The sequence below is a fragment of the Schistocerca gregaria genome, chromosome 6 (genome assembly GCF_023897955.1).
Source record: "Schistocerca gregaria isolate iqSchGreg1 chromosome 6, iqSchGreg1.2, whole genome shotgun sequence".
Classification (NCBI taxonomy): Eukaryota; Metazoa; Arthropoda; class Insecta; order Orthoptera; family Acrididae; genus Schistocerca; species Schistocerca gregaria.
This window is the reverse complement of record NC_064925.1, coordinates 311,414,842-311,435,988: the sequence shown is the minus strand read 5'-3', so window position 1 is coordinate 311,435,988 and position 21,147 is coordinate 311,414,842. Positions and strand designations below refer to the sequence as shown.

The 21,147-nt window shown below is 42.7% G+C and overlaps 1 protein-coding gene across 1 annotated transcript in view; it reads right to left on the bottom strand.

The window, feature by feature from the left end:
- Positions 1 to 765: 765 nt before the first annotated feature.
- LOC126278863 (uncharacterized) overlaps positions 766 to 21,147 on the bottom strand; it is a 165,711-nt gene continuing 145,329 nt past the window's right edge. The window contains exons 2-3 of the mRNA XM_049979138.1: positions 18,029 to 18,249; positions 766 to 1,123 (exon numbers count right to left, since the gene is read on the bottom strand). Coding sequence (XP_049835095.1) covers positions 766 to 1,123; positions 18,029 to 18,240 — 570 coding nt within the window. The 5' untranslated portion in view covers positions 18,241 to 18,249. The remainder of the gene's footprint in view (positions 1,124 to 18,028; positions 18,250 to 21,147) is intronic.

The following is a 21,147-nucleotide window of genomic DNA, read 5'->3' as shown; positions in this document are numbered from 1 at the left end:
CACGTGTGTACGTGTACCTCACCCCTCATGGTAATGAACATGTGCGTCAGTGAAAAAGACCAATAAAAAGGTGTTAGCATGTGGACGTAATGTGCTGTTCCAGTCTCTTCTGTACCTAAGGTCCATCACCGTTCCCTTTGGATCCCTACGTAATGCGGTGCTCTCCGATACACACGATCGAACAGCGGAGGAGTGGTACTCAAGTGTCAACTTTAGGTTACAATATCTCCGGATGTAATTAACATTTTACAATGCAACAAACGGCACTGATAACGTACTTGTATATATGTTCAGATGTGCTAACAAAACTAACGGGGTTCCATTTCAAAAATGTAGATTTGTGTTAAAAAACATACTTCGGTGCATTTTTTAATGGTTTGTATTAACCAATTACACTAGCCCCTCTCCTCACGTTCGGTCTGTGGAATCGATTCGTCAGTATTTGATGTGGTTTACGTAATATATCCAGCGGTAACTTTAGGTGACCCACCCTGTATATCCGAATTTTCGATGGAGTATCGCGTAATAATTTGAAGTAAATCAGTCAAGAACTTAGAGAGATTTCTGAAACAATGTTTTGTCTTTGTATATTACATATTGCTTTAAAAAATATTCACACAAAAACACGTGCGTATTAGGATGCAATGTTGTGTCAAAATTTCTAAGTCAATTGACGTGTGACTTTTTTAGTTTTGCAAGCACAAACACAACAAGGCTGACTTTTTTAAATACATAATTAACCCTATGTTACCGATAAGTTTTTATTTATGGGCCCAGAAGTAGTGTTGTAGATTGGGTAAGGTTCACGTGTAGCGGGTGGCTGACCTTGTCGGGGTTGAGCGCCACGACGGTGGGCGCCGTGCTGACGGAGGAAGCCCGGCGCAGCGTGAGCGCGGGCAGCGGGTGCGGGTGCTGCAGCCCGCGTGGGGCGGGGGCGGCGGGGGCGGGGGCGGGGGCGAGGGCGGGCCCCCTGGCCTCGGGCGGCGGCGAGTCCAGGTCCTCGCTGCGCGCGAAGAAGCGCGTGTCTCGCCGGCACGCCCCCAGCAGCGGCGTGAGCGGCGTCACCGGCGGAGCAGGCGGCGGCACCAGCGGGGACTCCGGCGGCGCGTGCGCGCTCACGCTACTGCACAGCGGAGCATTCGCACTTGTTCAACGTATCCTGAGTACGTCTTTGCAACAGTTAAAAAGTACACATTCATTTTTCTATCTCGTTTCTTGCAGGAACACAGACTTACACTCTGAGAACGAAAAACAGGAAAAAAAAAAAGAACCGCGCATCATGAGTGAGTTAAGCAAATTTGTCACAAGTTGATATATCCATACAGCTATCGACGGAAAATGCAAACTTGTATAGTTTGACGGCCGATGGACGACTGTGTAACGCTACAGCGCAATTTCACCACGCAGCTGGCAAAGATGGTAAGCGTGGGACACGATCGATACCGAGGCATAGCCTTTGCAAATTTCATTTCGTGTACTCTGCTGGACAGTAACTGCGCCTCACAGACAGCAGCGTGAGCAATATGCGCAGATGTCAGGATTTGAGACAGGACTTGTGTTCGAGCTAGAGGAAGCCGGCTGGAGTAGTCGACAAATCGCTCGACATTTGAGTAGAAGCGATACCACTATTCAACGATGGTGAACGGTCACCGAATGCAGATTCACGAACGAAGCGGTTAACCTAGCAGACGACAGAACCTGACCCAAGATTAGCTCGCTCTAATACCATGGAAGTCATTCCCTCATGTCTTAGCAGATGTCCTATCATCCTGTCCCTTGTCCTTATCAGTGTTTTCCACATATTCCTTTCCTCTCCGATTCTGCGTAGAACCTCCTCATTCCTTACCTTATCAGTCCACCTAATTTTCAACATTCGTCTATAGCACCACATCTCAAATGCTTCGATTTTCTTCTGTTCCGGTTTTCCCACAGTCCATGTTTCACTACCATACAATGCTGTACTCCAGACTTACATCCTCAGAAATTTCTTCCTCAAATTAAGGCCGGTATTTGATATTAGTAGACTTCTCTTGGCCAGAAATGCCTTTTTTGCCATAGCGAGTCTGCTTTTGATGTCCTCCTTGCTCCGTTCGTCGTTGGTTATTTTACTGCCTAGGTAGCAGAATTCCTTAACTTCATTGACTTCTTTACCATCAATCCTGATGTTAAGTTTCTCGCTGTTCTCATTTCTACTACTTCTCATTACCTTCGTCTTTCTCCGATTTACTCTCAAACCATGCTGTATACTCATTAGACTGTTCATTCCGTTCAGCAGATCATTTAATTCTTCTTCACTTTCACTCAGGATAGCAATGTCATCAGCGAATCGTATCATTGATATCCTTTCACCTTGTATTTTAATTCCACTCCTGAACCTTTCTTTTATTTCCATCATTGCCTCCTCGATGTACAGATTGAAGAGTAGGGGCGAAAGGCTACAGCCTTCTCTTACTCCCTTCTTAATACGAGCACTTCGTTCTTGATCGTCCACTCTTATTATTCCCTCTTGGTTTTTGTACATGTTGTATATGACCCGTCTCTCCCTATAGCTTACCCCTACTTTTTTCAGAATCTTGAACAGCTTGCACCATTTTATATTGTCGAACGCTTTTTCCAGGTCGACAAATCCTATGAACGTGTCTTGATTTTTTTTTTTTAAGCCTTGCTTCCATTATTAGCCGTAACGTCAGAATTGCCTCTCTCGTGCCTTTATTTTTCCTAAAGCCAAACTGATCGTCACCTAGCACATTCTCAATCTTTTTTCCATTCTTCTATATATTATTCTTGTAAGCAGCTTCCATGCATGAGTTGTTAAGCTGATTGTACGATAAATCTCGCACTTGTCAGCTCTTGCCGTCTTCGGAATTGGGTGGATGATGCCCTTCCGAAAGTCAGATGGTATGTCGCCAGACTCATATATTCTACACACCAACGTGAATAGTCGTTTTGTTGCCACTTCCCCTAATGAGTTTAGAAATTCTGATGGAATGTTATCTATCCCTTCTGCCTTATTTGACCGTAAGTCCTCCAAAGCTCTTTTAAATTCCGATTCTAATACTGGATCCCCTATCTCTTCTAAATCGACTCCTGTTTATTCTTCTATCACATCACACAAATCTTCACCCTCATAGAGGCTTTCAATGTATTCTTTCCACCTATCTGCTCTCTCCTGTGCATTTAACAGTGGAATTCCCGTTGCACTCTTAATGTTACCACCGTTGCTTTTAATGTCACCAAAGGTTGTTTTGACTTTCCTGTATGCTGAGTCTGTCATCTTTTTCGATGTCTTCACATTTTTCCTGCAGCCACTTCGTCTTAGCTTCCCTGCACTTCCTATTTATTTCATTCCTCAGCGACTTGTATTTCTGTATTCCCGATTTTCAAAAAAATGGTTCAAATGGCTCTGAGCACTATGGGACTTAACATCTATGGTCATCAGTCCCCTAGAACTTAGAACTACTTAAGCCAAACTAACGTAAGGACAACACACAACACCCAGCCATCACGAGGCAGAGAAAATCCCTGACCCCGCCGGGTATCGAACCCGGGAACCTTGGCGCAGGAAGCAAGAACGCTATCGCACGACCACGAGATGCGGGCCTCATTTTCCCGGAACTTGTTTGTACTTCCTCCTTTCATCAATCAACTGAAGTATTTCTTCTGTTACCCATGATTTCTTCGCAGCTACCTTCTTTGTACCTGTGTTTTCCTTCCCAACTTCTGTGATGGCCCTTTTTAGAGACGTCCATTCCTCTTCAACTGTGTTGCCTACTGCGCTATTCCTTATTGCTGTATCTATAGCGTTAGAGAACTTCAAACGTATCTCGTCATTCCTTAGAACTTCCGTATCCCACTTCTTAGCGTATTGATTCTTCCTGACTAATGTCTTGAACTTCAGCCTACTCTTCATCACTACCATATTGTGATCTGAGTCTATATCTGCTCCTGTGTACGCCTTACAATCCAGTATCTGATTTCGGAATCTCTGTCTGACCATGATGTAATCTAATTGAAATCTTCCCGTATCTCCCGGCCTTTTCCAAGTATACCTCCTCCTCTTGTGATTCTTGAACAGGGTATTCGCTATTACTAGCTGAAACTTGTTACAGAACTCAATTAGTCTTTCTCCTCTTTCATTCCTTGTCCCAAGCCCATATTCTCCTGTAACCTTTTCTTCTACTCCTTCCCCTACAACTGCATTCCAGTCGTCCATGACTATTAGATTTTCGTCCCCCTTTACATACTGCATTACCCTTTTCAATACCTCATACACTTTCTCTATCTGTTCAGCTTCAGCTTGCGACGTCGGCATGTATACCTGAACTATCGTTGTCGGTGTTGGCCTGCTGTCGATTCTGATTCGAACAACCCGGTCACTGAACTGTTCACAGTAACACACCCTCTGCCCTACCTTCCTATTCATAACGAATCCTACACCTGTTATACACATTTTCTGCTGCTGTTGATATTACCCGATACTCATCTGACCAGAAATCCTCGTCTTCCTTCCACTTCACTACACTGACCCCTACTATATCTAGACTGAGCCTTTGCATTTCCCTTTTCAGATTTTCTAGCTTTCCTACCACGTTCAAGCTTCTGACATTCCACGCCGCGACTCGTAGAACATTATCCTTTCGTTGATTATTCAATATTTTTCTCATGGTAACCTCCCCCTTGGCAATCCCCTCCCGGAGATCCGAATGGGGGACTATTCCGGAATCTTTTGCCAATGGAGAGATCATCAACTACAGGCCACATGTCCTGTGGATACACGTTACGTGTCTTTAATGTAGTGGTTTCCATTGCCTTCTGCATCCTCATGTCGTTGATCATTGCTGATTCTTCCGCCTTTAGGGGCAATTTCTCACCCCTAGGACAAGAGAGTGCCCTGAACCTCTATCCGCTCCTCCGCCCTCTTTGACAAGGCCGTTGGCAGAATGAGGCTGATTTTTTATGCCGGAAGTCTTCGGCCGCCTATGCTGATTATTTATCAAAATTTAGGCAGTGGCGAACCTGGGACCGAAGACGTTTTGATTATGAATCAAAGACGCTACCTTTTTTTTTTTTAAATCTCATTTTGGTCGTTGTAGTTCGTTGTAATTGTTCGTTGCGGACGTCCCCTGACGCCCTTTTGAGTTCGTTAGTGATCCATTCACTCAGTTTTTTATTACAGAGGGCAGCTAACCCTCTGACCTAACACGCTGAGCTACCGTGCCGGCTACCCTTAGACCACGGGTTAGTTATCCAGTAACAATAATGACCATTAATAGGCGGCTCACAGAAAGGGAACTGATCTCACGGAGCTCCTTGCGACTCTGTACACCAACAAGACCGTTTGCAGAGGTGTAGGGCATATTCGGTCTCCAGTCACATTAACTGGAGTAGAACTGTCTTCAGTGATGAGTCTCACTTCTGAGCCCCCGAATACCAGCGGTGCCTAAAGACGCTCTGAGCATCAGTGCGATCTATCTTTTGCAGCCATTTTCTTTTTTTTCTTTTTTGGGTCACCAGTCTTGTGACTGGTTTGATGAGGCCCGCCACGAATTCTTCTCCTGTGCCGACCACTTCATCTCAGAGTAGCAACCTAAGTCCTCAATTATTTGCTGGATGTATTCTAATCTCTGTCTTCCTCCACAGTTTTTGCCCTCTACAGTTCCCTCTAGTACCGTGGAAGTCATTCCCTCATGTCTTAAAAGATGTCGTATCAACCTGTTCCTTCTCCTTATCGGTCTTTTCCACATATTCCTTTGCGATTCTGCGTAGAACCTCATAATTCCATACCTTGTCAGTCCACCTAACTTTAAACATTCGTCTGTAGACCACATCTCAAATGCTTAGATTCTCTTCTGTGTCAGTTTACTCACAGTCCATGTTGCACTACCATAATATGCCGTGCTCCAAACACACGTTTTCAGAAATTTCTTCCTAGCTACCTATGTTTGATACTAGTAGACTTCTCTGAGCCAGAAAAGCCCTTCTTGCCATCGCTAGTCTGCTTTCGATGTCTTCCTTGTTTGATACTAGACCTATGTTTGATACTAGTAGACTTCTCTGAGCCAGAAAAGCCCTTCTTGCCATCGCTAGTCTGCTTTCGATGTCTTCCTTGATCCGTCCATCACTGATTATTTTACTGCCAAGGTAGCAGAATTCCTTAACTTCATCTACTTCGTGGCCACCAATACTCATGTTGAATTTCTCGCTGCTCTCATTTCTGCCACTTCTCATTACTTTCGTCTTTCTTCCATTTACTCTCAACCCATATTCTGTACTCATTATATTGTTCATTCCGTTCTGCAGATCATGTAATTCTTCTTCACTTCCAGTCAGGATAGCAATGTCATCAGCAAATTAAATCATTCTTATCCTTTCACTTTGAATCTTAATTCCACTCTTGTACCTTTCTTTTATTTCCATCATTGCGTCTTTAACAGTAGGGAGGAAATACTACATCCCTGTCTTACACCCTTCTTAATCCGAGCACTTCGTTGTTGGTCGTCCATTCCCTCTTGGCCATACGGCCCGACAACCAGGACTGGAGGCCTGGAGCGCCATTTATTTTCATAGCAGCCCCCCTTTGGTAGGCATCCACGACACCATTACAGCCCAGCCGTAGGTCGACGGTATTCTACGCCCCGTTTTGTTGACCTTCACGGCAAGCCATTCTGGGCTTACATTTGAGAAAAGTAAAGCGCACCTGTACACGGTGACAGTTTCTACTTCGTGCTTCCCAAGCCCCACCTTGACCAGCAGAGTCACCAGGTCTCTCCCCAGCTGAGAATGTTTGCAGCACTACAGGCAGAGCCCTCCAACAAACTCGGAAAATATGATGCGCCAATTGGACAGAATATGGCACGATGTCGCTCAGGAGGACATCCAACAACTCTGTCAGTCAATGACAAGCCTAATAATTGTTTGCATAAGGGCCAGATGTGAACCGCGTTACCCGATTTGCTCAATTTGTGAGGCTCTTTCTCTTGAAGAAATCATTCAATTTCTCTGAAATTGTAACAGTTTGTTTCTGGTTTGTTTCCACCAGGAACTGCGTGATCCACTCAGTATTAATGAGATCTGCGATTGGAGGAAAGGCAGCATCAATCATAAATTTATCTGTTTAATGAAGACTGCCTTCACTTCTTGTGTAGCTATCTTCAGTGCAGTTATATCCAAGTCATGACGACGCATCGTAAATGAAATCGCAGATGGTAACACTTTGCCATTACAGATAACAAACAGTTAAAACCAACTTTTAACTTTTAAGATCTACATATTTCCGTCCCAATCGATTAATTCTTTCGTGGTGCGTCCTGTGTTTTTTTTCCCATAGAGTGTATTTATGAAATATGCCATCGATTCTTGAATGAGCAGGCATATTAAAAACTTGGATACACAGTATTAATGTTCCATAACAATATTTATTTAATAGTTCACAATGAACCTGCTTTCGGCGTCCTAGGACACGGTCGGATAACATGATATTAAACAAATAGTCACCACCACTTTAGCGAGGGCTCACAGCTGTATTAAAATTGTTTTTCAAAGATAAGTGACATTTTACGACTATATAGATACATAATACAGCATAATTTAATATCCATAGAGGCTATGAACAAATAAAACTTATATTAAACTATATTCAAAGTTTACCAGATGGAAATCTATCAACCAAACGTCTTTTACAAGTGATTAATGACTCAAACTACTTTGTTATCTGGACAGACTGGTGAATGTGATGAACACTTTTGAGAGGAAGCAGAGGGGAGAAAGAAGTCTATGGAATGCCAGTGTGGAACAACTGTAACAAGCACATTTTCTAATTGCGAGGAAAATATTAAGTAGCCAGTTACTTTAGTAAGGGTGAGTAATGGAACTGTGCTTGGTTATTAAGGACCAGCTTAGAGTTTTTTGATTGATGTTTATTAATGACCAGAATTTTGAGCAACATTAGTTGTCTGCCTTCAATTCCTCTATGGAGAACAACACATTTAACATCATACGAATGACGTTCAGCAAAACATGCTGAGCAAAGGTGGATCTTTCTTTTTCTATCTTCAACCGATTTCATGATCAGTCAGTTTAGTTGTTGTAGCCCCCCCCCCCCCCCCACCCTTGACTGAGCTAGATTTAATTTGCCACACAGATTGCAGCAAATCCTATTCTAAAACCTGTTCTAAAAATGGAATCTGTTGAACAGTCTTTAAAGCCTTTACTGCTCCATTAGCGTATCCTTTTATTTATTTTAAATGATATGTTTCCAATGAGGCCACAACTTCATATAATATTTTTATTTGTTAGTAAACAGTTTCTACTTCAGAGTCATTACCCTCCTCAGTCCTGGTATGCCCTATGGGGGACATAACAGATAGCATTATTTGAAATTTTTTCCCTGAGCTTGTATCATGTTGGAAACACTGAAAAGTGTTTTTGAAGGAAGTTTGGAGATGGCACCACCTCATGCAACAGCAATTCATCATTGTTGTGATGAATCACGTTGTTGCCACGCAGAACAGGATGTGGCTGACAGAAGAAAATGTTTTTTCAGAGGCGAGGCTCTTTGTAAGTATTATAGTACTACTTTATTCTATTTTAATCAATGTAATTTATGTAGAATAATGTAAATGAATAGTCAGAGAATAATTACTTACAATTATAATTTTCATAACATGTAAGCTTTCACGGCCAGGCGTCTTCATTAATTAAAATAATTTTAATAAAAAAGAAGAAGGATTAAACCTAGACAATATATGGGGGTCGACTCTGTACCAACGAAGTGACCATTGATTCCGGGGAGTGAGATTTTCACTCTGCAGCGAAGTGTGCGCTGATATGAAACTTCCTGGCAGATTAAAACTGTGTGCCCGATCGAGACTCGAACTCGGGACCTTTGCCTTTTGCGGGCAAGTGCTCTACCATCTGAGCTACCGAAGCACGACTCACGCCCGGTCCTCACAGCTTTACTTCTGCCAGTATCTCGTCTCCTACCTTCCAAACTTTTGATTGCTTATAATCGAGAGAGATGGCACTAGCCAGAGAGAGTTTTGAAGTCGAAATCACGTGATGAGTGGGACCTCCAGCGCCTGGGAGCAAGTCGCCGACTCACCTGAGAAGATGTTGCCCGCATTAGGCAACGAAACGTCAGGAAGGAGAAACAGTTTTATATATGGACCACGGCAATTCAGCCCGGAAGTTTTAATTAATGAATTATAATTTTAATAATTTTACTATTGTCTTTGAAAAATGCACTTAAAATCAAATGTATCCTGTAGGGGACGTCATGACTTATTATAATGCATAACATGATTTGTCAACAAAATATATTACACCTTTTTCTTACAAAAATAGTATTTTAATTGTTCATTTATATTCTGTGGTGAATATTAGATTAATACTAATTATGTTTCAGGAAACTGTAATCTACAGTTGAACAATTTTAGGCCTAATTTCGAATTTTTTTCAGCTTCAAAGGCATTTAAAGATTTTGTAAATGAATTATTTGATGGAGATTTTGATGAATTGGAGCTCTCTGATGATGGTGGTGATGGTGATAATGATGATGACGACGACGATGACGAAGACGATGACGCCTGTACACATCCAGAGATGTTAGTAATGAACAGGAATCAGATATAGCTAATGAAGCTGAAGAAAGGAACGATAGCAGGTCTGAAGGAATCTGCTCTAGTCAATCGACCACCGGCAGAATACTTTGGAAGAAGAGTTGAATTTTCCCCCTTACCACCTGCACTTGATCATGAGGAACAAGTGGCACTCGTTGTGAACTTACCACCTCTTGACTATGTGAGAAAATATCTGCAGAAAATATTTTTAGCGCTCTTACCGCGTCTTTGATTTATAATCAAAACGTCTTCGGTCCCGGGTTCGATCCCCGCCACTTCCACAGCATTGGCGGCTGAAGACTTCCGGCATAAAAAATCAGCCTCATTCTGCCAACGGCCTTGTCAAAGAGGGCGGAGGAGCGGATAGAGGTTCAGGGCACTCTCTTGTCCTAGGGGTGAGAAATTGCCCCTAAAGGCGGAAGAATCAGCAATGATCAACGACATGAGGATGCAGAAGGCAATGGAAACCACTACATTAAAGACACGTAACGTGTATCCACAGGACATGTGGCCTGTAGTTGAAGAAGTGTCATGATGATCTCTCCATTAGCAAAAGATACCGGAATAGTCCCCCATTCGGATCTCCGGGAGGGGATTGCCAAGGGGGAGGTTACCATGAGAAAAATATTGAATAATCAACGAAAGGATAATGTTCTACGAGTCGCGGCGTGGAATGTCAGAAGCTTGAACGTGGTAGGAAAGCTAGAAAATCTGAAAAGGGAATTGCAAAGGCTCAGTCTAGATATAGTAGGGGTCAGTGTAGTGAAGTGGAAGGAAGACGAGGATTTCTGGTCAGATGAGTATCGGGTAATATCAACAGCAGCAGAAAATGGTATAACAGGTGTAGGATTCGTTATGAATAGGAAGGTAGGGCAGAGGGTGTGTTACTGTGAACAGTTCAGTGACCGGGTTGTTCGAATCAGAATCGACAGCAGGCCAACACCGACAACGATAGTTCAGGTATACATGCCGACGTCGCAAGCTGAAGCTGAACAGATAGAGAAAGTGTATGAGGTATTGAAAAGGGTAATGCAGTATGTAAAGGGGGACGAAAATCTAATAGTCATGGACGACTGGAATGCAGTTGTAGGGGAAGGAGTAGAAGAAAAGGTTACAGGAGAATATGGGCTTGGGACAAGGAATGAAAGAGGAGAAAGACTAATTGAGTTCTGTAACAAGTTTCAGCTAGTAATAGCGAATACCCTGTTCAAGAATCACAAGAGGAGGAGGTATACTTGGAAAAGGCCGGGAGATACGGGAAGATTTCAATTAGATTACATCATGGTCAGACAGAGATTCCGAAATCAGATACTGGATTGTAAGGCGTACACAGGAGCAGATATAGACTCAGATCACAATATGGTAGTGATGAAGAGTAGGCTGAAGTTCAAGACATTAGTCAGGAAGAATCAATACGCTAAGAAGTGGGATACGGAAGTTCTAAGGAATGACGAGATACGTTTGAAGTTCTCTAACGCTATAGATACAGCAATAAGGAATAGCGCAGTAGGCAACACAGTTGAAGAGGAATGGACGTCTCTAAAAAGGGCCATCACAGAAGTTGGGAAGGAAAACACAGGTACAAAGAAGGTAGCTGCGAAGAAATCATGGGTAACAGAAGAAATACTTCAGTTGATTGATGAAAGGAGGAAGTACAAACATGTTCCGGGAAAATCAGGCCCGCATCTTGTGGTGCGGTAGCGTACTCGCTTCCCGCGCCAAGGTTCCCGGGTTCGATACCCGGCGGGGTCAGGAATTTTCTCTGCCTCGTGATGGCTGGGTGTTGTGTGTTGTCCTTACGTTAGTTTGGCTTAAGTAGTTCTAAGTTCTAGGGGACTGATGACCATAGATGTTAAGTCCCATAGTGCTCAGAGCCATTTGAACCATTTTTTTGAAAATCGGGAATACAGAAATACAAGTCGCTGAGGAATGAAATAAATAGGAAGTGCAGGGAAGCTAAGACGAAGTGGCTGCAGGAAAAATGTGAAGACATCGAAAAAGATGACAGACTCAGCATACAGGAAAGTCAAAACAACCTTTGGTGACATTAAAAGCAACGGTGGTAACATTAAGAGTGCAACGGGAATTCCACTGTTAAATGCACAGGAGAGAGCAGATAGGTGGAAAGAATACATTGAAAGCCTCTATGAGGGTGAAGATTTGTCTGATGTGATAGAAGAATAAACAGGAGTCGATTTAGAAGAGATAGGGGATCCAGTATTAGAATCGGAATTTAAAAGAGCTTTGGAGGACTTACGGTCAAATAAGGCAGAAGGGATAGATAACATTCCATCAGAATTTCTAAACTCATTAGGGGAAGTGGCAACAAAACGACTATTCACGTTGGTGTGTAGAACATATGAGTCTGGCGACATACCATCTGACTTTCGGAAGGGCATCATCCACCCAATTCCGAAGACGGCAAGAGCTGACAAGTGCGAGATTTATCGTACAATCAGCTTAACAACTCATGCATGGAAGCTGCTTACAAGAATAATATATAGAAGAATGGAAAAAAGATTGAGAATGTGCTAGGTGACGATCAGTTTGGCTTTAGGAAAAATAAAGGCACGAGAGAGGCAATTCTGACGTTACGGCTAATAATGGAAGCAAGGCTTAAAAAAAAAATCAAGACACGTTCATAGGATTTGTCGACCTGGAAAAAGCGTTCGACAATATAAAATGGTGCAAGCTGTTCAAGATTCTGAAAAAAGTAGGGGTAAGCTATAGGGAGAGACGGGTCATATACAACATGTACAAAAACCAAGAGGGAATAATAAGAGTGGACGATCAAGAACGAAGTGCTCGTATTAAGAAGGGAGTAAGAGAAGGCTGTAGCCTTTCGCCCCTACTCTTCAATCTGTACATCGAGGAGGCAATGATGGAAATAAAAGAAAGGTTCAGGAGTGGAATTAAAATACAAGGTGAAAGGATATCAATGATACGATTCGCTGATGACATTGCTATCCTGAGTGAAAGTGAAGAAGAATTAAATGATCTGCTGAACGGAATGAACAGTCTAATGAGTATACAGCATGGTTTGAGAGTAAATCGGAGAAAGACGAAGGTAATGAGAAGTAGTAGAAATGAGAACAGCGAGAAACTTAACATCAGGATTGATGGTAACGAAGTCAATGAAGTTAAGGAATTCTGCTACGTAGGCAGTAAAATAACCAACGACGAACGGAGCAAGGAGGACATCAAAAGCAGACTCGCTATGGCAAAAAAGGCATTTCTGGCCAAGAGAAGTCTACTAATATCAAATACCGGCCTTAATTTGAGGAAGAAATTTCTGAGGATGTAAGTCTGGAGTACAGCATTGTATGGTAGTGAAACATGGACTGTGGGAAAACCGGAACGGAAGAGAATCGAAGCATTTGAGATGTGCTGCTATAGACGAATGTTGAAAATTAGGTGTACTGATTAGGTTAGGAATGAGGAGGTTCTACGCAGAATCGGAGAGGAAAGGAATATGTGGAAAACACTGATAAGGACAAGGGACAGGATGATAGGACATCTGCTAAGACATGCGGGAATGACTTCCATGGTACTAGAGAGAACTGTAGAGGGCAAAAACTGTAGAGGAAGACAGAGATTGGAATACGTCAAGCAATTAATTGAGGACGTACGTTGCAAGTGCTACTCTGAGATGAAGAGGTTAGCACAGGAAAGGAATTTGTGGCGGGCCGCATCAAACCAGTCAGTAGACTGATGACCAAAAACAAAAAAAACAAAAAACCGAATATATATGGGAGAGAGCTGAATGTACAGTAGATTAAATGAAAAGGTTTATGTCTGCAACAATGATGGTGTCATACTTGTGCTGCAGGATTAGGATATATTGGGTCAAAGAAACTAGGGTGGATTGTACTGCTAAATAAGATTGCCGTGACAGGACTTTTTAATGGTGATGAAGTGTCTCTTGAAGTAAAGCAAAATAATAAATTTTGGAATATACAACCTATTCTTGAAAGTGTACGGAATGGTTACAGACTGAACCCTAGGCCCTCTGAAGTTTTTGTTGATTAACAGATGATTCCATTTTGGGGACACAGTAAAAAATTTTGTCTTGGCTGCAACTGATGGACTTCGTTTAGACTTCTCCTTTTACCATGGGAAAGGTAATTCTATAGTGACTGACACTCAGTTTCAAAATTTGGATGTAGGTGGAAAAACTGTTATAAAATTGACAGCCATTCTTCGTCCTGGAGTGACCATATATATGGACCGTTATTTCACATCGGAGTCGCTTTGAGAGAAACTGCTCAGTGAAGCTGAGTGTCAAGCCACTGGAACATTACAGAACTCTAGAATTCCAGAAGATTCGAAACTATCATTGGACAAGGATATGAAGAAAATTGGTAAGGATCCGTTGGTCAGTCAGTGTGAAGTGAAGGACAAGTTTGTCTAGTGAAGTAGTTTGACAATCGCCCTGTCATCTTTATGTCCAGTAAAGAAGGAGTAAATCCAGTTAATAAATGTCACCGCTGGTTCAGGAAAGAAAAACAGTACATTCAAGTGGACTGTCCCGCAATTGTAAGCACCTACAATTCATATCTGGGAGATGTTAACTTTCTCGACAGGTTGATCAGCTATTACAGAGTAAGTGCCAGAATTAAGAAGTGGACTGTAAGGTGATTATGCACTTCACTGATTTCGCTCTTTGTGCTTCATGACTAGAACACAGACGTGATCAAGCTGTCTTGGGTACATTGAAGGATGGAGTTCTAGACTGCCTCCAGTTCAGAGAAAAGTAAGAGGAATATCTATGGCATATGCGTGAATCTGAAGTGATATCCAATGATAATCCTGGCTTCCAAAATCCAGCACCAAAGTGATGCCTTCCGGACCAAAAATGTTCTACATCTACCAGAATTTCCTCAACCGGTTACCAAAAATCGCTGTTGTTTTTCAGGGTGTTCAGCTGATAAGGCTGGCATAAAATGTTCCACCTGCAAAGTTTTCCTCTGCCTGCAAGACACACGCAACTGCTTGGAGCTTTATCAAGACCTGTGAAGACTAAATGAATTAAATTTGTAATCAGAAATAAATTGTTATGATAGATCTAGTGTATTTCAATTTTTTTTCCTAATCTGCTTTTCTTTTGTTCAGTAGATAACCTGGGTACAATTTCGAAACAATAAAATGTATTTTTGTATTAATTTAAATAAATAGTGCATCGATAGAAATAAAAGTAATGTTCTTATTGAAATATGATTTGTGGAACTTCACTACACCTTGAGACCTAACGTCCCCTGTGAGGTACATCCCTTTGCAGGTTTAGGAGAAATGAATGGTTTTTACATTTTTCTAGTGTTTCTAATATTGCTAATAAGCAAACTATGGAAGAAAATATAAAAAAAAATTAAATAAAAATTTTCTCAGGACTGAGGAGGTTATCACACACTTGCATCTCAGCGGTAAAGCATCTACGGTTTTTTCCTACCAGGGTGGCCGAGCGGTTCTATGCGCTACAGTCTGGAGAGAGAGAGAGAGAGAGAGAGAGAGAGAGAGAGAGAGAGAGAGAGAGAGGGGGGGGGAGGGTAAGAAAACGAAGGAGGAAGACAGACAGCATAGGGAGGAAGAGATCTGTTTTACCAGGTAATGTGTTCAGTGATTCTGGGTAAGTGAAAACCAGTGGTAGTTAACAAGTTGGTTGTAATTAGTGCTAGTAAGGTATATTTACGTACGTTATTCCTTTTTATTATTTGACGTCACGGCTGTGTTATAACTTCCTAATTTCGTTTAGCTTAAAAAACATTGTCACATATTCTTACAGGGAGTAGTATCGGTGAAAATTCGAACACAAGTTGCTATAATGACATGTCCGGAAACCAATATAATTTAAGATATGAGCAAATCTGTCCTTTCATTTCAATGTATCTATCACGTAAACGCAGACACTATAGGCAGTGCTGCATTTGATTACTCCTGACAAATGCTTCAGCCCTTCTTTTCAGTGAACGGCGCACTCCTTCAAATGCGCCTGCCTCTATTGGGATTGTTTCTCGTGCATTGGTCACACGCTCCTGTAACACTTGCCCATAGTTGGTGGATGGAACATACAGAAGTGCCTTTAAATGTACCCGTAGCCAGAAATCCAAATGATGAAGATCCGCAGAACGGGGAAGCCATGCTGCTGGATTTCCTCGAGCAATCCATCGCCGTAACATGGCGGTCACCGTACTGTCGCACGATACGCAGAAAATGGGGAGTCGTCCGTCGTGTACAAATCACAGTCATTGTCTTTCTACATGGATACCTTTCCCGACAGCGATGGTAATTCTTCTCGCAGAAATCGGTGATACGAAGCACCTGGTAATCTGTCTCGTAAAGCGTATGGCCTATGAGTTTGTTGGCCACAGTTCCTGCACCATACGGCGATCCTAATGCCTCACGTCTATTATTGCTCGCAGAGCTGCAACTGCCTACACGTGTCTATTTATTGTGCCATTACTTCTGAATCGAATCGAATCTGTAAACAAAATGTAGACTGTGAACTTCAACGGCCCATACCTCAGCAGGTATTGGTTTCCGGATATATTATTATAGGAACTTTTCTTTCAGTTTGGACCAACATTACCTCCTGTCGGAATATATAACACTATTTTTGTAAAGAGTCTGTGTACTCTCTGCTAGGTTCCTGTTGGTAGGTTAGTCGCATACGCCGACGGGGTAGTAAATAATATTACCAGAAAAAGGTGTATGTTCATCAAATCCCATTCATCTATCACAATTTCTATGTGTTCCTTTGTTCCTTAGTTGGTTCTGCATTATTATTATTATTATTATTATTATTATTATTATTATTATTATTATTATAGTCTTCTTGAAGATGCTGTGAATCCACGCTACTAAATAAAGGTCTGTGTGTTTTCATAGCACAAGCATTTCACTTCGTTTATTTGCGAAGCACCCTCAGAGGCCTGTAACACATGTTTGTAGTACGCATATAATGAATGTTTTTCCAGATATATTACATTTTTTAGTTGTTCTCTCATTGTTAGGTAATAAACAACCTTTTGGAGTGCAAGTTTTGTAAGGGTAAATTATTGTTTGGTATGCTTATGATTTTTTGGGATCTTATTATTGCATATGTGCCAATATGGATTTCTACGGGTTTGTCCAACATACAGCAGGACACTTCACTGTCACTGCATACATATTTTTTAAACAAGTATTGATTGTGTATGTTTACTGTTTGTAGTGTTGCCAACACTCGCTGTGTTTTTTTTCGGTCGGCTTTTGTTTGCATTCTGGTGTCTGTGTGCATTTTGATATTTGTTATGTAGGGCGTCTATTGTTGAGCGTGGAGAGAGATTCTCCGGACACGGAGGGAAAATGAGTGTAGGGAACAGCATTTTTTTAAATTCATTTGTCATTGGCGGGGAGACCGAGTAGGCTTTCGTTTAATATGTTCATGTTCCATTCCCCGGTTTGTTTTTGTGGCTAACTTCCATGAGATTTTCTTACATTAATTTGCTCATTTATTACTGTGTTGCCCATTAGAAGGGCTCTTTGTATGTGAAAATTCACTTGCAAAGCTAGGATTGAATATTCTTTCTAATAATTTTCGTATCCAGTTACATGTTAGATGATTAATGCCTACTATTTATTGGATGTTCAGGAAAGGAAGAATGGCTGTTTTCATACTTTCGGCCTAGTATGTGTTCTTTGCGGTCAGAAACAGTCTGGAAAGTTTGTCGGGGCAGTGCAGAGTAGGATGTGCTGAGAAATAATTGTTAAGATAAAAATTACTTGCGATGTGCCGTTTGGAGTGAATAACCGCAGTGTGTACCCGCGTGGTCTAAAGCGCTCCCCCCGTTGGAGGTTCGAATCCTTCCTTCGGCACGGGTGTGTGTGTGTTGTCCTTAGCATAAGTTAGTTTAAGTTATGTTAAGTAGTGTGTAAGTCTAGGGACGATGACCTCAGCAGTTTGGTCCCATAGTCCTTACCACAAGTTTCCAAAATAATTAGCATTGAAGTGGGCCATCAGGTGGGCGCGCGCGAAAATTGAAGTGGCCTGCCAGATATTATTACTGTCAGTTGTACTCATAGCGTAGATGATAGTGCACGAAACTGCTCAGCCTTTGGCTCAGGTTCGATCCTCGCTACCGTCCCATGTGCAACTTTGCAACGTTTTCTTGCTCCGTTTTAGGAAACCACACGAAGGAACACGATTGGCGACGACGTCTCTGGCGGGAAGCTTGAATTTGGGCACACAACAGCCTGATTGGCTAACTTCAGTGCTAGTTAACTCGGAACCGGAGCAACGTACGGAATGTGCACCTCAATAGTTACTTCTCAGGACAACGTAGCCTGCAACACACTTACAAGCTTTTGCGACCATTTGTGACCGCCCTGTGTAGCCCTGGCACTCCTTTGCGGCCGTGCTCACTGACGCGCCTCACCTGAAGATCTCGTCCAGCAGCTCCTGCCGGCGCTGCGCCGAGACGGCGGGACGCTCGGGCGGCGGCGAGAAGGCCTTCGTCTCGGGCTCGGGGTCGGCTTCGTCGTCGCAGTCGCCGTCCGTCACCGTGATGAGCGTCGCCACCGTGTTGGCCGAGTCCGTCGACGTGTTGATCGTGTTGTTCGACGAGGTGGACGTCGTGCTCGAACCCATGATCACCACCTGCGGGCCAGGGTAGGCACCTCAGTCACTCTGATATTCCGCAGCGTGGTCCACAGGAGTGGAGCCACCCTTTTAAAACAAAACAGTTGGATAAACAGTAATATAAAGTTAAGTAGTATGAGATGGAAGACGGGAAAACGCGTGAGGCTGTGTTGTGTCACCAACGTGACGGGCTTTTTTAATTCGCCATACTGGCTCAGTCTAAATTTCAAATGTAAAGGAGATGATGGGCATGTCAGTCAAGAATTGCACGAGAAAAAATTTGCCTATTTATCTACATCTACATCCATACTCCGCAAGCCACCTGACAGTGTGTGTCGGAGGGTACCTTGAGTACCTCTATCGGTTCTCCCTTCTATTCCAGTCTCGTATTGTTCGTGGAAAGAGGGATTGTTGTTATGCTTCTGTGTGGGCTATAATCTCTCTGATTTTATCCTCATGATCTCTTCGCGAGATATACGTAGGAGGGAGCAATATACTGCTTGACTCTTCGGTGAAGGTATGTTCTCGAAACTTCAACCAAAGCCCGTACCGAGCTACTGAGCGTCTTTGGTGCAGAGTCTTCCATTGGAGTTTATCGACCATCTCCGTAACGCTTTCGCGATTACGAAATGATCCTGTAACGAATCTCTCCGTTGGATCTTCTCTATCTCTTCTATCAACCATATCTGGTACGGATCCCACACTGCTGAGCAGTATTCAAGCAGTGGGCAAACAAGCGTACTGTGACCTACTTCCTTTGTTTTCGGATTGCATTTTCTTAGGATTCTTCCAAAGAATCTCAGTCTGGCATCTGCTTTACCGACGATCAACTTTATATGATCATTCCATTTTAAATCACTCCTAATGCGTACTCCCAGATAATTTATGGAATTAACTGCTTCCAATTGCTCACCTGCTATTTTGTAGCTAAATGATAAGAGATCTGTCTTTCTGTGTATTCGCAGCACATTACACTTGTCTACATTGAGATTCAATTGCCATTCCCTGTACCATGCGTCAATTCGCTGCAGATCCTCCTGCATTTCAGTATAATTTTCCATTGTTACAACCTCTCGATACAACGTCTCGATCATCTGCAAAAAGCCTCAGTGAACTTGCGATGTCATCCACAAGGTCATTTATGTATATTGTGAATAGCAACGGTCCTACGACACTCCCCTGCGGCACACCTGAAATCACTCTTACTTCGGAGGACTTCTCTCCATTGAGAATGACATGCTGCGTTCTGTTACCTAGGAACTCTTCAATCCAATCACACAATTGGTCTGATAGTCCATATGTTCTTACTTTGGTCATTAAGATTACACACCTTGTTTTCTCTTTGTATATTGACAATGTGAAGGTGGCAAGCCGCGCGGAGTGGCCGCGCGATTTGAGGCGCCATGTCACGGATTGCGCGGCCCCTCCCGCCGGAGGTTCTAGTCTCCCTCGGGGATGTGTGTGTGTGTGTGTGTGTGTGTGTCGTTCTTAGCATAAGTCAGTCAGTAGTGTGTAAGTCTAGGTACCGGTGACCTCAGCTGTTTGGTCCCTTAGGAATTCACATACATTTGAACATTTTGCAGGTGGCAACTGGCTGGTCTGAACCAGTTACGGATTCGTGAAACTTTCTTTTGACTGTATTAGAAAAACATAAAACAATAAAAATAAAAGATAAATTAGTTTACAGCTTGTTGAATCGACGAAAACATATCAATCTGGAAGCAGTTACTACCATAATATGTCTACTGGTTTGTATACAGAGCGATTTGAAAGGAAAGATTAATCGTTAGTAGGGAACATGCCAGACTGAGATTCACTGGAAGAATAGTCAAGAAATGTGGTCCATCAACAAACTAGGTGGCTTACAAAACACTCGTTGACCAATATTTGAATATTGGTCGCCAGTCTGGGATCCCCACCAGACAGAAATGATGGAGGCAATCCATAACATTCAAAGAAGAGCAGTACGTTACGTTACAGGTTCATTTAGTAAGTGTAGATGTAGAATTATTTTTCGGTGGAAAGAAAGTCGCACAACTGACAGAGGAAAAAGATGGCGCAAGCGAACTGCTTATAGAGTAGCATACAAGTAGTCATCGTAATGTTAGAGTGATAGTGGCTGAAATAAGGAAAAAAGTAATACGGTGGACATTGTTAACTAAGGAGATCACCATTTCATCAGATTGCGTTTAAAGTTACGAGGGTAACCTCAAAAGTAAGGTCTCCTCTTTTTTTACAAGTACAGAACTCTGTTGTTTGGCAGTTGGTCCACTGTTATGAAGAGTGATTCATGCGCTGTGTGTAAACAAGCGCACGCCACGCTGAGGCGCTCAGTCTTGGCTTGGCAGCCGTTATGAATAGAGCTCCCGTTGGATGTTACCGTAAGTGCGAATTGCACGCAGTTATTCGGTTTTTGAACACAAAAGGGCATGCGCCGATTGAAATCTACTGCCAACTGACGGAAGTGTATGGTGAGTCGTGTATGGATGTCAAAAATGTTCGTAAGTGGTGTAGAGAGTTTGCAGCTGGTCGGACCGAAATTCACGACGAACAAAGGAGCGGGAGACGTCAATTTCTGAGGAGACAGTGTTGAAAGTTGAGAAAAGCATGCGTGAAGATCGGCGGATCACCCTGGATGATCTCTTTACGTTGGTTCTTGAGGTTTCCCGAAGCACCGCTCACAGATTTTTAACGGAAACATTGAACTACCGGAAGATGTTCACAAGATCGGTGCCACGCACGCTGACTGAGGACCACATGCGGCAACGAGTTGATACTTCCCGCGCATTTCTTCACCCTCTTGCAGCCGAACAGGACAACTTTCTCGACTCAATGGTCACTGGTGACGAAACCTCGGCATACCACTTTACACCTGAGACCAAGCAACAATAAGAAAAATGTTCAAATGTGTGTGAA